Here is a 16,869-nt window from a genome sequence, read left to right as displayed (position 1 = left end):
TCTTCCACCTCCAGAGAAACCTTACAGCGAGAATTGTTTGCATCACCTGTTGTGGGGTAGGGAGGATAACCAGGCAGATAATGGTGAAGGGTTTTGCTTTGTGTGCTGGCCTGTGGGTATTCTGCTGAAACAAGGTAGGTTTTCATTTCTCAAGATATTTTAGAGCATGTGGCCATGAAGCAGCTCTTTATCAGTGAAAGGACAAGAAAGAAACAAGATGAAGAAACAACTCTCCACAAGATTTCAAGGTCATTATCATCTAAAGAATGCTCTCAGAAGGCCGAATCACTGATAGTAAGTTAGACTTTGTGCATAACTGAGTTATTTGCCTGCACTTGGTGCTTCTGAAAAGTGAAAAACGAGAGGATTTTCACCTGTGTAGCCCTTGTGACTGTGTTGGTACACTTCTTACTGCTGGCCTTGGAAGTGGAGTGTGCTGCTGCTGCGCTGGAGTTGTCACAAAGCCGTGTGTTACTTCAGCGTGGTGTTTGGTGGGGGCTGTGGCTGTCGGCTCAGATGATGTGGACTGTGCTGCCCTGAATGATTTTTCTCGTAGTAAAGCCAATGAGCTGGGGGAACGGTTCCAGGGATAGGACATCTCCCAAAACTGTTTTGGGACCCACTCAGGGCAGCCAGTGACTTGCAGTCCCCTTTCAATGGCTCAGTTCTGGCACACTTGGGTTTGAACTGTCCCAACATGCTCCTGGTGCTCCAGATCCCAAGCTGGGGTCTGCAGGATTCTTTGGGAACGGACCCTTGCCTCTGGCAACATTCCACGACTGCAAAGATACAGCCAGACGATTGCTGTTAATTTGCCTTTATTTTTAAGGTAAAGAAGTGAGTTTTACTCCCATTACAAGTGAATGCTAAGCTTGCCCCATCTCTTTAAACATCTGACAGAAGATGGTGTCGGCTGGACAAGGGCACGGTCTGCAAATGGCCCATTATGAGCTACTCAAGCTCCTGGAGTTTGGACTCTTAGCATCAGACCCTACTATGTAACCTTAAGCAAATGAATCCATTTTTGTGCCATTTCTCTGTCTAAAAGTGGAGAGGGCTCCACATTGCAGAGGTGTAAAGGCCTTGATTAAGGATGTGATAACTGTCCTGTGGAAACTATGCTAATTAGTGTGGCTTTTGCTGGTGGTGTGTTCCCTGCACGCAGACAAGACTGCTTTCAGGACTGTGGCTTGGTAATTTCAAGCAAAATTACATGAACGTGGATCCAAAATTCCTTTAAAGGCAATCGAGTCCATTTCCACTTCTCTCTAGTCTGAACCTCCATGTTTAGTTCAAACCATCACCCCTTGTCCTGTCACGGGAGGCCCTGATAAAAAGTCTCTCCACATCTTCTTGCTAACAATTCTCTTCCCCATCTGGAAGAGGGCAGATTTAGACTGGATACCAGAGGAAATTCTTTACAGTGAGGGTGGGGAGACACTGGAACAGGTTGCCTAGGGAGGCTGTGGATGTCCCCTCTCTGGAGGTGTTCAAGGCCAGCTTGGATGAGGCTTTGAGCAACCTGTGCTGGTGGGAGGTGCCCCTGCCCATGGCAGGGGGGTTGGTACTGGGTGATCTTAATGGTCCTTTCCAACCCAAACCGTTCTGTGATCTTTCTTGTAGGCCTTTTAGGTTTTGAAAGGCTATGACAACAATACCATCAATAAAACCTCAGCAAAATAGTAGCTGCTCCAGAATAGCATGTAAGGAAAATCCCCCTTCTCAGTGTGCTGCGTGGGCTTCCTCTTGCCCATCTGCTGGGAAGCTAAAATTATCTGTAGAGTGGGTTGTGTGCTTTGGCTTTTGAATCAATTCTTCTGAATCCTGAATGCAAACTGACAACTCTGTGGCTGTGACCCTGGACAGCATGCTTCATACATCCAGGATTGGGGTGGAATCCCCAAGTGTGGCAGTTGAAACTCTCTGAAAGGGCACGTGTCTGGAAGCAGCAGCTTAAACAGGTTCCCTTGAAAATGAGTTCCCAACCTCTGTGACTGTCATGCCTGGATTTCACCCACTGCAGATAATGAATAGAATGGAACAGAATAGACCAGGTGGGAAGAGACCTTCAAGATCATCACATCCAACCTATCAACCAATCCAACCCACCTAAACAACTAACCCATGGCACCAAGCACCCCATCAAGTCTCCTCCTGAACACCTCCAATGATGATGACTCCACCACCTCCTTGGGCAGCCCATTCCAATGGGCAATCACTCTCTCTGTATAGAACTTCTTCCTAACATCCAGCCTAAAAAAAAAAGCTGTGCTGTAGTGGAATTATGTGGGCAAATCATAGAATTGCTTGGTTGGAAAAGCCCTCTAAGATTGAGTCCAAGCATCAGCCTAACACCACCGTGGCCATTAAGCCATGTCCCAAAGTGCCACGGCCACACCTCCAGGGATGGGGACTCCACCACCTCCCTGGGCAGCCTGTTGCAATGCCTGACCACACTTGCAGGAAAGAAATTGTTCCTCATGTCCCACCTAACTCCCCTGGTGCAGCTTGAGGCCACTACCTCTTGTCCTGTTGTTAGTTACTTGGGGAGAAGAGGCCAGCGCCAGCCTCACTACAACCTCCTTCTGAGTAGCTGTAGAGAGGTGATTATGGTTGGACTTGATGATCTAAAAGGACTTTTCCAACTAAAACAATTCTGTGAATGAATCTGTGGTGAGCTTGGGGAGGATGTGCGAGTGCAAGCTTGAACAGGAGATTGAGAAAGTGAGGGCCTGACCCTTTTGTTTCAAAGGAAAATGATTATAAGGACGGAGCCCATAGCTGTGTATCTTACTCCCTGTTGTCACTAACCTATATGCTGCATGCAGTCTGTCTTAGAATATTTAGATCCTTGTGTTCCTGGTAGCTCTGGTTTTTTATTGATTTGTTCTGTGTTTGACCAAAATTGCAGCCCTTTAAAAAAATATTTAGAATCATAGAATCGTTTTGGTTGGAAAAGGCTTCTAAGATCAAGTCCAAACATTATCTAACTCCACCAAGTCTGGTGGAGTCCCTCAGCACCACCTCTCTGCCTCTTTTCAACACCCCCAGGGATGGGGATTTGACCATCAGGTGAATAAACACCCCCAGGGATGGCGATTTAAAGCATTTCCCTTCCTCCCCTTTGTTCGAGGTTCAGTTCAACAGAAAGTTTCACCTGCGGAATGCCAGCTTTCCGGGTTGGAATCTGGCTACTGCTTCATTCTGAACAAAACCAATCTGCTTTTGGTTTGGTTCTTTGTAGCAGAAAAAAATGCCTTGCAGCTTTTAGCACCTTGGTGTGAGACCACTTAGCTCAATGTGAAAAGAAGGGAAAAAGGAAAGCAGCAAGTTCTGCCGCAGCAAACTTAACTGCTTTGCCTTTCTGCTTGCTTTGTAGGCTTCAGGGATTGGTAGGTGCCTGATGGTGTGTGGTTAATTTTAGCTAATGTCTCTTTCTCAGACGTTCCTCTCCTGATCTCCCTCTCTGGCACTTCCAGGCTTTCTCCTGGATTGTATCACTGGCTAAATTTTGCAGCAGGGACTTTTATACCAGCTGAGCCTCCTTGGGTGGGGCATTTTGGTAAGTCATACAGTTGTTTCCTGTTCTTGGGCTGACAGGGCAGTGCCTGCTCTAAATTACCTGCTTGCTCTCATGCCAAGAACATCAGTCCTCTATTACTTATTCTGTTACTTTATGAACCTCCCTTTCAGATGGGCAAGGTTTTGGGGACTGATCTGAATGGGGGTCTTCATGCTCTGCAGCCCTGTGCCACAGTTACATAAATAGCTCTTGTCCACGTGGCTGGACTTAGTGCCCATCTGGGTGAAGCAGGGCAGCTCTCACCTCTCACTGAAGAATTTGCTTGGCCACAGCATTTGTTAACCCTCTGTAAGGACCTCCCTTCAACACTGAAATGATTAAATTCTGTCTTGCTGCTCCTGGTTTTAAAGCCCAGGAATCGTTGCAGATAAGTTACAAGTACTGGGGGGGAGCGCTGTGAAGCCTGACGCCAGCCCGGGCATGACACTAACTCCTTTGGACAACCCTTCCAAAGAGCCACTTGGCCCTGTGCATTTGCTCCAAACCAACCTCCAGGAAGCTGCCCAAAGTTGGGGGGATCAAAGCAGGCAGGGTGCCAGAGGTTTGTGTTTCAGACAGCTTGGCACAGGCTGAAAGCTTGGGCTTTCCTGTACTGAGCCGTGGGCAGATGTCCATTAGGAATGATTAGGCAAAATTCATATAAAGGCCTTATAAAATCTTGTGGGTTTGGGGTTTTTTTTTTCTTCCTTTTTTTTTTTTATTTTTTCCCCTCCCCTTGCCCTATCCTCTTACTTGAAGCTTTGTGTGGGTGTGTATTTTTTGCTATATTTATCAGCCCTGGCTTTTGCCCTGCTGGGGCAGAGCCTGCTCACCCACCCTTTTCCGTTTCCAGGCGGATTGCTTTGCTGTTAGTTCAGCTCTCCAGCTTTCTCCACCACTCTCCTGTTTTGCCTCTTGTGAAAGGCCTGCAATAACCCTTTCAGTACTGCTGGCATCTGTGCTTTAAGTCAGGACTAGCTGTTGTCATCATGTAAGAAAAATCGCCTTCAGAAGTAGATTAAGGACTTCTCCTGTGTTTCAGCTCTCTGTACGTACGCAGGGCATGGGATCTGGCTTTCACCTCTATGTTGGCCATTGAGGTGTCCCCACTGTCACAGGCTGAATATCATCACAGGGTGTCAGGGATTGGAATGGACCCAAAGAGATCAAGTCCAACCCCCTTGCCAGAGCAGGACCATACAATCTATCTCAGGTCACCCAGGAACACATCCAGACAGGCCGTGAAAGTCTCCAGAGAAGGAGACTCTACAACCTCTCTGGGGAGCCTATTCCAGTGCTCTGTGACCCTCATAGTAAAGAAGTTCTCCCTTGTGATGAGGTGGAAGCTCCTGTGCTGCAGCTTAAATCCATTGCTTCTTGTCCTGTAACAAGTGAGCAGAGCCTGTTCTGTCTCTCCTGACCCCCAGCCCTCAGATATTTATAAACATTTATTAAATCCCCTCAAAGTCTTCTTCAGACTAAACAGCCCCAGGTCCCTCAGTCTCTCCTCACCAGGCAGTGCTCCAGTCCCCTAATCATCCTTGCAGCCCTCTGCTGGACCCTCTCCAGCAGATCTCTGTCCTTCTTGAACTGGGAAGCCCAAAACTGAACGCAATACTCAAGATCAAGTATCACCAGGGCAGAGTAGAGGGAGAGGAGAACCTCCCTCGATTTGGCTCATCAACCATCCTCACATTCAGTTCAACCCATGACACCCACACAGGGCTTTTTTATTCTTTAAAATACTAAGTGAAGTCAGAACCCCTGCTGATGTGAATTTTCTTTACAGCTTTGGCAAAGAAATCCACTCAGAGCTGGTGCTGAAGCAGCACTGTCACAGAATCCCAGCATGGTGGTGGTTGGAAGGGGCCTCTGGAGATCATCCAGTCCACCCCCCTGCTAAAGCAGAGCACCCACAGCAGCTTGCCTGGGATTACAATGTCCAGCTGGATTTGGAGTCTCTCCAGAGAAGGAGACTCCACAACCTCTCTGGGCACCCTGCTCCAAGCCTCCAGCATCCTCACACCAAAGAAGTTTTTCCTCCTGTTCAGATGGCACCTTCTCAGTTCCAGTTTGTGCCCATTGCCTCTTGTCCAGTGGCTGGGCACCACTGAAAAGAGTCTGGCCCCAGCATCTTGGCCCCCACAGGTCATTTAGCTCTTGCTGAGCATTGCTCAGATCCCCTCTGGGGCTGCTCTCCTCCAGGCTCAACAGCCCCAGGGCTCTCAGCCCTTCCTCCTCACAGAGCTGCTTGAGGCTCCTCAGCATCTCTATAGCCTCCACTGAACTCTCTTCAGTATTTTCCTGTCACTCTTGAACTGGGGAGCCCAGAACTGGATGCAGTACTGCAGGTGTGGCCTCACTAGGGCAGGGCAGAGAAGGAATCAACAAAATAAGGAGAATTTGAGGAAAACACCCCCCAAAAGAACTGGCCCAAACGGTCCTGTTGAAACTCCCCACAGAAGCAGAGCAGTAGCTGGACAAATTTTCAGCCTGGAAAGGAATTATCCATGCTATAAGTCATGGATTCTGCTTGGGAAGTGGAATAAAAGAGAAGCAGGCTGTAAAGCTGCTTTATTTGTCAGGAGGGATCTGAAGGAGACATAAAGATGTTCTCCCTCCTCCCATGAGTTTTCACCACAGCAGTGATGATTCAGCTTGTGTGTGCTCTCTGGAATGTGGATGTGTAGGAGAGAGGGGAGAAAAGGATCTCTAGGTGCAGCTCATTGGGAATGCTGTAGGAGATCCTGGGTACAGCACATTGCCTCACCAGAGAGTCACCTGCTTCAGCAACTTTATCACCTTTCCTTTCTTGCTGACTGAAAACAGGAGGCTTCAAATCACAGAATGGGAGGGGTGGGAAGGCACCTCAAAAGATCATTGAGTCCAATCCCCCTGCCAGAGCAGGATCACCTAAGGCAGGTCTCACAGGAACACATCCAGGTGGGTTTAGGAAGCCTTCACTGAAGGAGGCTCCACAACCTTTGGAAACCAAATGCCTTTCTGCAGGAGACCTCTCTGAAGCAAGAGCCCATTGTTTGTGGAGTGGTGGCGTTGGCAAGTAGGCTTTAGCTGTGTTCCTGTGGTGAGTTCTTTTGTCCATGATAGCATTTTGGGATCCCAGCATCCATGTGGCTGGCTCCAGCTCCCATTGGCCACTTTATATTTAGTTGCTGGTTTCCTATAATAGTTTTCAGATGGAGATGTTGAAGAACACATACCCTTGTGCTGCTGTAATCCCTGAAGGAGCTGAGGGTGGGGGGGGAAGGGAGGTGAAAAAGGGGAAAGCATTGATGCCTTTGGGCAGAAATAGAGCTTGGAAAAAGCAGCAGCTGCTTGCAGCAGCAGAGTGGTGGGATTTACTTTGAAGAAATTAGGTAGCCAGTGAAAAGAACATACCCAGAAAATCCAGGGGTGTGTGGCTTACATTCTGCATCCAGAGAGGAGCCTTTTGTTTTAACAAAAACTACAACAACTGGTGGGTTTTTCCCCCCGGGTGTACAGGAGCAGTCAATCACCATGAAGCAATTGTCACCAAACACCACCTCAGGATAGCTCCTGTGTCCCACACTGCTGGTGCACTGCCACTGCAAATCAGGAGATGCCCCCACAAACCCCAGTGTCACCTAGGCTTTAATTATCTTGGCAGAGGTATCTTTTACAGTCTCACAGTATCACTAAGGGTGGAAGAGACCTCAAAGATCATCCAGTCCAACCTGTCAATGCAGACCTCACGACTAAACCATGGCACCAAGTGCCACATCCAATCCCCTCTTGAACACCTCCAGGGATGGGGACTCCACCACCACCCTGGGCAGCACATTCCAATGGCTAACAACTCTCTCTGGGAAGAACTCTCTCCTCACCTCGAGCCTAAACTTCCCCTGCTGCAGCTTGAGACTGTGTCCTCTTGTTCTGGTGCTGGTTGCCTGGGAGAAGAGACCAACACCCTCCTGACTACAACCACCCTTAAGGTAGTTGTAGAGAGTAATGAGGTCTCCCCTGAGCCTCCTCTTCTCCAGGCTAAACAATCCCAGCTCCCTCAGTCTCTCCTCACAGGGCTGTGCTCAAGGCCTCTCCCCAGCCTTGTTGTCCTTCTCTGGACACTTTCAAGTCTCTCAATGTACTTCTTAAACTGAGGGGCCCAGAACTGGACACAGGACTCAAGGTGTGGCCTAACCAATGCAGAGTACAGGGGCACAATGACTTCCCTGCTCCTGCTGGCCACCCTATTCCTAATGCAGGCAAGGATGCCATTGACTTTGGCCACCTGGGCACACTGCTGGCTCATGTTTAGGTGTCTGTCAATCAGCACCCCCAGGTCCCTCTCTGTTTGGCAGCTCTCCAGCCACTCTGACCCCAGCCTGTAGCACTTCATGGGGTTGTTGTGGCCAAATTGCAGCCCCTGGCACTTGGATTTGTTGAATACCATCCCATTGGACTCTGCCCATCTGTCCAGTCAGTTGAGGTCCCTCTGCAGAGCCCTTCTGCCCTCTAACAGATCAACATCTGCTCCTAACTTGGTGTCATCTGCAAATTTGCTGATGACTGACTCAATGCCCTCATCCAGATCATCAATGAAGATGTTAAAGAGGATGGGGCCCAGCACTGATCCCTGGGGGACACCACTGGTGACTGGCCTGAAGCAATATCAGCTTTTCTCTGAGGCTGGATTCAGGACCACCTCTCCAGCATTCTTGCCTTCCAAGTTCAAGTTTTCTTTTGACTCCCAAGTTTGCCAAGCACTTGGATGACTTTTAGATAAATTGGTTTTATTTATTAGCTTTAATGATTTTTTTCCCCTCCCCTCTTCTCTAAATTATTAACCAAATAAATCATCCTAGTTTTCTTTGAGAAGCTTCCAGGAATGTGTCTCTGCTTTCTCCAGTGTTGGTAAGCAGCTGCCTGCAGGGACCTAAATTCCAGCTCTTCTGTGGCCACGCTGAATCTTCAGTCACTCCTGATGGGCCTGACCATAGCAGTTGAAAGAATCAGGCTGTGGTGCCAGCCAGCATCTAGGTAGGATCTTTGCTGTAGTCTGGTTTGAGATAGTCTAGTTTGCCTCCTGTGGTTGCACAGCACCATTTTCAGTCTCTCTACCAGCTTGTATCAGGAGCAAATCATCAAAAGCTGGGGATGAGAGACTCATGGAGGTCACCCAGTCAGTCCCCAGCTCTGGGGCTGAGATCATCTCCAAGACCTGCAATAATCAAGGCTCTGTAATCTGTTCATGGTCTTAAAACAACCAACCAGAACAGAAAACCAACCAACCAAAACAAAACAAACCACAAAAAACCAAACCAAAACAAAGCCAATAAGCAGACAAAAAAATCCCAACCCTCCTCAAACAACAAATAAACCTAACACTGCCCTGGCTTGTTTCTTGCTTTGTTGAAGTTCCTTTGTGATGAATGGAGCAGAAGGAACATTTGGTTTCCTTTCTCCATCCAGCAGTGTTGTACATTCTTGGAAGGTGCTATCTTGTTTTCCTCCCTTAGTTTTCTTATCTGTGAGACAGATAATGTTGTTCCTGGTACTCTCTGGGCTTATTCTACATCTGCCTTCAGCTGGGATGCCAAGGGTTGGGCACTGTGTTTCAGATAAGGAGCTTCAGAGGGTTGCTTTCTGTCTTCTGGATGCAGCAGATCTGTACAGTCCAGTCTCAGTGCCTTTTACCAACAGTATGACACTTCTGGGTTGTTTGGCCTCCAATTTACAGCATCACACACAACCCCAGCATGGTAGGGATTGGAAGGGACCTCTGGAGATCATTCAGTCCAACCCCTCCTCTCTGCTAAAGCAGGGTCACCCACAGCACCTTGCACAGGATCACAATGGCCAGGAGGTTCAGAATCTCTCCAGAGAAGGGGACTCCACAACCTCTCTGGGCACCCTCACAGCAAAGTTTTTCCTCCTGTTCAGGTGGAACATCCTAGCTTCCAGTTTGTGCCTGTTGCCCTTGTCCTGTCACTGGGCACCACTGACAAGAGTCTGGCCCCAGCCTTTTGTCCCCAGCCCTTTAGCTCTTGCTGAGCCCAGAAGATTTTAACCCTTTTTGCTCTCACCATCCATGATCTAATCAGTACCTATGTGGATTTACTTGGTTACATCCAACTAGAAGATCAGGAAGAAATGAAGCAGTTCTCTTAGGCTGCTTTTCTACCACTGTTCCATTTTCAGATGACACATCTGAAAGACCAGTGCAAAGATGGGATCAAGAGGAAAATTCAGCTTGTCTTTAGACATTTGGGTCACTAAAATACAGAATAATGTTGTACTTAGGCCACAGTTCTGTAGGACCCTGCTCATTGCTTCCCTCTTTGAGGTAGTGAATATTTAATCCTTCTGTTTGGCCAGAGTGCAGTTTCCCCCTTATCCTTCAGTGGTTCCACAAGTGGCAGTCATTTCAGCATGTTGTGAAAAATGGGATTTATTACTTGAGTCAGCCTTGATTTGCTCACACACAGTAAGTGGTCAACATTTGATCTGGAGGAGAAGGACTTGGGGGTGTCAGTTGGTGACAAACTCCCCAGGAGTCAGCAATGGTCCCTGGCAGCCCAGAGCCAGCTGTGTGCTGAGCTGCAGCCAGAGCAGGGAGAGCAGCAGCACAGGGAGGGGATTCTGCCCCTCTGCTCTGCTCAGACCCCACCTGCAGCACTGCCTCCAGTTCTGGGGCCCCCAGCACAAGGAGGATGTGGAACTGCTGGAGCAGGTCCAGAGGAGGCCACGAAGATGATCAGAGGGCTGAGGAGAACCTCCCTGTGGGGACAGGCTGAGTGAGTTGGGGCTGTTCAGCCTGGAAAAGAGAAGGCTCCAGGGAGACTTAAGAGCAGTCTTACAGTACCTGAAGAGGAGAGCTGTGGAGGTACTTTCTATAATGGCTTGTAGTGGTAGGACAATGGCTTTGAGCTGGAAGATAGCAGATTTGGACTGGAGATTAGGAAGAAATTCTTGACAGTGTGGTGAGACACTGGAACAGGTTGCCCAGGGAGGCTGTGGATGCCCCCTCCCTGGAAGTGTTCATGGCCAGGTTGGATGGGGCCTTGAGCAACCTGGGCTAGTAGAAGGTGTCCCTGCCCATGGTAGAGGGGTGGAATTGGATGATCTTTAAGGCCCCTTCCAACCCAAACCTTTCTAAGATTCCATGAACAATAATCTGGAATAATGTTTTGCTTTCTCACCCTTTGGGTCCAGATGTTGAGCTATGAGCTGTTCAGTTCTCAGCTCTGTGGGACTGATGGAGTCAACAGAGAGGGAAGGGAGCAGCCTGGCTGGGGACAGTGCAGTGGTGTGATTTGTGCAGGGCAGCCAGCCCAGGACTGCGCTCCCTGCTAGAGCATGTTTTTTCTGCAGCATTGGAGCGTGGCTTCAGATCTGCCTGCTTTAAACTTTCTCCAAGGAAAAATGAACCTTTTAGCCACTAATTGTGTGCCACTTTCCACTCGACTTGGTATTAGGGGGAGAGAAAACCAGAGAAGAGCCGGCGTGTTTGTTATTTACGGCTTGTGTAGTTGCCTTGAGCTGCTGGGGAGTGCTGAATACTTGAGTGATAGCAGGGCTGCGGAGAAGGAAGGAATAGATCTGAAGCTGCTTTCAGACTAATCAGCAGCTCGCCCATAAAACACAGCTCTCTGCAAGGTTTCTGCTGTCACATGCAGGGAGGGTGTTTTATATGCACTTAACAAAGCCCATTCTCCGGGAATTTTTTTGCCGCTGCTCCTCGGAGGGCTGCAGGGCTCTGGCAGAGGTAGGCTGGGGTGATTTTTACGCCTCCGGACTCTTGTTTGGCTGCAGGCAGTTTCCTCTGAGCTTCCTGCTCTGTGGCTCTGGTGGCGCTTTCACATTGTTCCTCGCATTGTGACTCAGAGAAGCAGGAAAGAGATTCCCTGCTGAACAAAAAGCCCAACCACCAAACAGGTGCCTGTAGTCTGCTCCGGCAGAGGACAAACCACCTCAGTCTGGATTTTTTCCTAAGATTCTTATCTGCGAGTATGAGGCTCAAGAGGAATGGTTCCTACACGCTGACCGGGTAAGAAGGAGCCTGCGTCCTCTTGTGGCATCTTCATCATTCAGTCCACCTGGAAAAGGAAGCCTTTTATTTTCCTTTCCAGGGGCATGACATAACGAGCCAGGCTTTGTCTTGGGAGCGCTGGAGGAGCTCAGCACGTCAGGCACGAGGCTTATTTCCCTGGCTCCTGCACTGCTCTCCACTTGCTCTTAAAGCATTGAAAGAGTTGGAGGGGACAGGTTAGAGCTGTCAGTGTGGTGACATGAGTAAAGCCACCAAAGCCTGACTGAAAAGCTGTGAGTCCCAAAGAGGTGCCTGGGGTCAGCAGCCCTATGGGGAGAGGCTGAGGGAGCTTGGGTTGCTTAGCCTGGAGAAGAGGAGGCTCAGAGGAGACCTTCTTGCTCTCTACAACTACCTGAAGGGAGGTTGTAGCCAGGAGGGGGTTGGTCTCTTCTCCCAGGCAACCAGCACCAGAACAAGAGGACACAGTCTCAAGCTGCACCAGGGGAGGTTTAGGCTGGATGTTAGGAAGTTCTTCATAGAAAGAGAGATTGGCTATTGGAATGTGCTGCCCAGGGAGGTGGTGGAGTCCCCATCACTGGAGGTGTCTAAGAGGGGACTGGATGTGGCACTTGGTGCCATGGTTTAGTTGATTAGATGGTGTTGGGTGATAGGTTGGATTCAATGATCTGAAAGGTCTCTTCCAACCTGGTCTATTCTATTCTATTCTATTCTATTCTATTCTATTCTATTCTATTCTATTCTATTCTATTCTATTCTATTCTATTCTATTCTATTCTATTCGTGCCAGCAAGCACTCTGTGATTTTGGTAGGAACCAGAGCTAAACCCATTAGGTGTGATGCTGCCTGACAGAGAATGCAGATGACATTTAGTCTAAAAAAAAGAATTTAAATAAAATTAGCTTCTAATAAAACTGCTTTCAAATTAGTTTCAGGTCCTTAAACTGCTCTGAGCTACTTGACTAGTTCAGTGAGTTTACAAATACTGAGTTATTTCTCTTTCTCTCCCTCTCATTGCTGTTAAATGCTCTAAGTAACAAAGCCACTACTGGCAAGAGGACAACTGGGTAGCCCCCTTGCTTAAGGGATCTTTCTTATAGTCAAAAGCAGAGAATTTTCAGGTGAGATAAGGGTGTTTTTCCCCCCCCTCTTCTAATTGCATTTTGGTTTAACTAAAGCAGATTCTTGAACCCGGATGGATGCGCTCCTGTGTGGTCTGGTGTAGCCGATGCTGCTCTGGCAGGGGGGTTGGTCTGGATGATCTTTCAAGGTCCCTTCCAGCCCCTAACATTCTGTGATTCTGTGAATAACTGAAGCAGGTTCTTGTACAACTGAAGCAGCAGATCCTTGTTTATCTTCATGCAACTTAAGGGGTTTGTTGCTCAGCGCAGCACACCTCAGCTGGATTTGTACTTCCATGATGTTGTGTTAACTCTTTCTTAGTCCCTGGCAGGTGACCTGACAAGTGAAGCAATTTGTTGCTCTTGGAGTGTTCGTTTTCCTTTGCTGCTGCTTTCAGCCTCCTGTAGGGAGTAAATGATGTGTTAAGTGCTTCGTGCTGCATTCCAAAGAAGCCCAGCAAAAAGATCTATTTCTGAGAGCAAGTGTGCAGACCAGCCCTAAACTACCTAGCTGCTTTAAACTCACGGTCCATGAGTTTTTTCTCCACTGGAGGAGCAAACAGCCAGGCAAGTGGATTCAATAGGAAATGCACTGCTCTGTGCTGCTTTAGCCTCCCTGCCTTGTGCAGTGCCACTTAGAAGCATCTCCTGCTTTGCTAACTTCTGTTTAAGACAGTGAGGTGCTGCTGAAGCATGTCCAGAGAAGGGCAATGAAGCTGGCGAGGAGTCTGGAGAGCAGGTCTGGTGAGGAGTAGCTGAGGGAACTGGGCTTGATTAGTCTGGAGAAAAGAGGCTGAGAGGAGACCTCATTGCTCTCCCTGAAAGGAGGTTGGCTTGAGGTTGGGGATTGGTCTCCCAAATAACAAGTGATAGGATAAGAGTAAATGGTCTCTAGTTGTGCCAGGAGAGGTTTAGCTTGGTCATTAGGAACAATTTCTTTACTGAAAGGCCTGAAACAGGTTGCCCAGGGTGGTGGCGGAGTCTCTGTCCCTGGAGGGATTTAAAAGCCCTATGGATGTGGTGCTGAGTGCCATGGTTTGGTGGTGACCTGGCAGTGCTGGGCTGATGGTTGGGCTGGATGATCTTGAAGGTCTTTTTCAACCTTAATGATTCTACAAGGTGTTTAAATTTGTACTGGATGAGGGTTTTTAATGGCAAAGCTGATGGATGCCAACATCTTCCTGCCTGATCCTTAACAGCTTTTTAACCCTGTAATAAAAATTCCCTTATCTGACTGCATACAAAATCAAAGGGAATTGGCAGTTCCTATCTTACAGAACTTGGGTTTAAGAGAGGTGAGTTTGTCACATGGTGGGATTGAACTTGTAGTAGAGGTTCATTCATTCACAGAATTGTTTTGGTTGGAAAAGACCTTTAAGATCATCAAGTCCAACCATAATCATCTCTCTACATCTACCTGAGAGGAGGTTGTAATGAGGCTGGTGTTGGCCTCTTCTCCAAAAGAGGATTGGACATGGCACTTGAAGCCCTGGTTTTGTTGTCAGGAGGTGTTAGGTATTAGGTAATAGGTTGGACTTGATGATCTCTTCCAACCTGGCTGATTCTATGATGTTTCTATGACAAGCAGCCTCAAGCAGCTTAATGAACAATATATTAGCATTCATAGTGTCATAGAATCAGTCAGGGTTGGAAGGGACCACAAGGATCATCTAGTTCCAACCCCCCTGCCATGGACAGGGACACCCCACACTAGATCCGGCTGGCCAGAGCCTCGTCCAGCCTGGGCTTAAACACCTCCAGGGATGGGGCCTCAACCACCTCCCTGGACAACCCATTCCAGGGCTTCACCACTCTGATGGGGAAGAACTTCCTCCTCACCTCCAGCTTCCTTCCATTCCCCCTAGTCCTGATATCCTGAGCAGTCCCTCCCCAGCCATCTTGTAGCCCCCTGCAGATACTGGAAGGCCACAGTAAGGTCACCTCAGAGCCTTCTTTTTTCCAGACTGAACAGCCCCAACTCCTTCAGTCTGTCCTCACAGGAGAGGTGCTCCAGCCCCCTGATCATCCTCGTGGCCCTTCTCTGGACCCCTTCCAGCACCTCCAGATCCCTCTTGCAATAGGGGCTCCAGAACTGGATGCAGTACTGCAGGTGGGGCCTCCGCAGAGCTGAGCAGAGGGGCAGAATCACCTCCCTTGCCCTGCTGGCCACACTTCTCTTGAAGCAGCCCATTAACTGAGGGGGTTTTGGCAGAGGTGTTTTGACCATTTGAGAGATGACCTTAAAGAATCAGACCATGGTGCTGGGCTGCAAAATGTAACTGATACTGCTCATGATCCAGGAATTCCATTTTTTTAGGGAAGCACAACCTTCAATTGCTTGGAGCTTCATTAACAATGCAAGCCTGGTGCAGAACTCCAGGGCAGTTGGTTGTGCAAGCTCCCCCTGTGCATCTCCTCAGCCTTGTTCTGACTTGCAAAGACACTCTGCATAATCATTGGGAGGAATTTCACTTGTTGTGGCCCGGTGCATACCTGGCATTGTGTTTTATGGCAAGCATTTAACTGGAAGTGTTGGATTACAGTGAGTAAAGCCAGCAGCAGCCAACTGAGAAGGAAGCTTCAGCTGTGAGTTTGTGGGAGACTCCAATATTATCTGATTCTACCAGGCTGGTGTGCTTTGCTCTGCTAAACAGCAGCTGCTGAGGAGGGAAGTTACCTAATGAAAAGAAATTCCTTTTATGTTTATCTCTTGCCTCGATGGTTTAATAATGCAAGGTAATGGAAAAAGAGCTTGGAGTGTGTTTTCCTGTTTAGCCTAAAATTTGGCATGTCAGCAAAACAGGCGTGTTCTGTTCTGTAGTGGCTTTTTGGTTGGGACAGGAGTGTTCCTCTGCTCAGGTGGAGCAGTGGTTTGAGGAGAGGGGAGCTCACCGGGGTGGGATGTTGTAGGGCTGACAAAAACACTGCTGTAACCTGCACAGGATGGGGATGTAGCTACCACAGGATTACTCTTTAGTGTATGAAAGATATGCAGTAATACAGGAAAGATCTGGACGTGCTGGAACATGTCCAGAGAAGGGCCACAAAGATGAGCAGAGGGCTGGAGCTCCTCTCCTATGAGGACTGGCTGACGGAGTTGGGGCTGTTCAGTCTGGAGAGGAGAAGGCTCCAAGGAGACCTTGCTGTGGCCTTCCAGTATCTGAAGGGGCCTACAAGAAAGCTGGGGAGGGATTTTTTTGAGTGTGGGGTAGTGATAGGACTAGGGGGGATGGATGCAAGCTAGAGAAGGGGAGATTTAGATTAGATGTTAGGAAGAAGTTCTTCCCCATGAGGGTGGTGAGACACTGGCACAGGTTGCCCAGGGAGGTGGTGGAAGCCTCATCCCTGGAGGTTTTTAATGCCAGGCTGGATGTGGCTGTGAGCAACCTGCTCTAGTGTGAGGTGTCCCTGCCCATGGCAGGGGGTTGGAACTGGCTGATCCTTGAGGTCCCTTCCAACCCTGACAATTCTATGATTCTGTGAAAATGCTAAGCTTCTCTTATGTGAAAGACAGGTGGTTTGTACAGCCAAGAGAGAGCACCTCCAAATAATCAGTGTGTTCAGAGGTGTGAGCACAGGGCATGGCCATGGACTTGCTGGGTATCCCCTGAACCAGTTAAGTTACGCAGAGTGTGTAGCCGTGTTACAACTTGGAGGTTGTGCATGGAGAGCAGTGGGTGGGAATTCTTTACATCAAAGGTGGCTTTGTTTGCACCTTCCTGCTGCACTGAATCTTGTTTTGTAAGCTGGAGCTATTGAACCTGCAGGAAGCTCACATTAGAGGGTGTAACTTGGCTTTTGTGAGGGAGAGCAAGACTCCGCTTCTGAGAGGAAAGTACAACTTCACCTTGCACCCTGTGTCCAGGTGGGCTTCAAAAGAAATAAACCATTCCTCACTCAGTAAGCTCTCAAATGAATTTATCAAGCTCTAGGTGTCTTCTTTGTGTGTCAGGTGATACTGGTATTTTGAATCACAGATTGTTAGGGGTTGGAAGAGACCTCAAAAGATCATCCAGTCGAACACCCTGCAGAGCAGAAGCACCTAGAGCAGATCACACAGGAACACATCCAGGCAGGTTTTGAATAGAATAGAATTAACCAGGTTGGAAAAGACCTTTGAGATCATCAAGTCCAACCTATCATCCAACACCATCTA

General features: G+C 48.5%; 1 protein-coding gene across 2 annotated transcripts in view; it reads left to right on the top strand.

The window, feature by feature from the left end:
* MOB2 (MOB kinase activator 2) overlaps positions 1-16,869 on the top strand; it is a 158,436-nt gene that overhangs the window by 67,519 nt on the left and 74,048 nt on the right. Inside the window, exon 1 of one of the 2 annotated variants that reach the window (XM_054171834.1) lies at positions 11,503-11,591. The exons of the other annotated variant lie outside the window; for it this stretch is intronic. Coding sequence (XP_054027809.1) covers positions 11,554-11,591 — 38 coding nt within the window. The 5' untranslated portion in view covers positions 11,503-11,553. Of the gene's footprint in view, positions 1-11,502; positions 11,592-16,869 lie in introns of those variants that run through there. 2 annotated transcript variants of the gene reach the window in all.

This window comes from Dryobates pubescens, chromosome 22 (genome assembly GCF_014839835.1).
Source record: "Dryobates pubescens isolate bDryPub1 chromosome 22, bDryPub1.pri, whole genome shotgun sequence".
Taxonomy (NCBI): Eukaryota; Metazoa; Chordata; class Aves; order Piciformes; family Picidae; genus Dryobates; species Dryobates pubescens.
The sequence above is the reverse complement of the archived record's forward strand: the minus strand, read 5'-3'. Positions and strand labels throughout refer to the sequence as shown.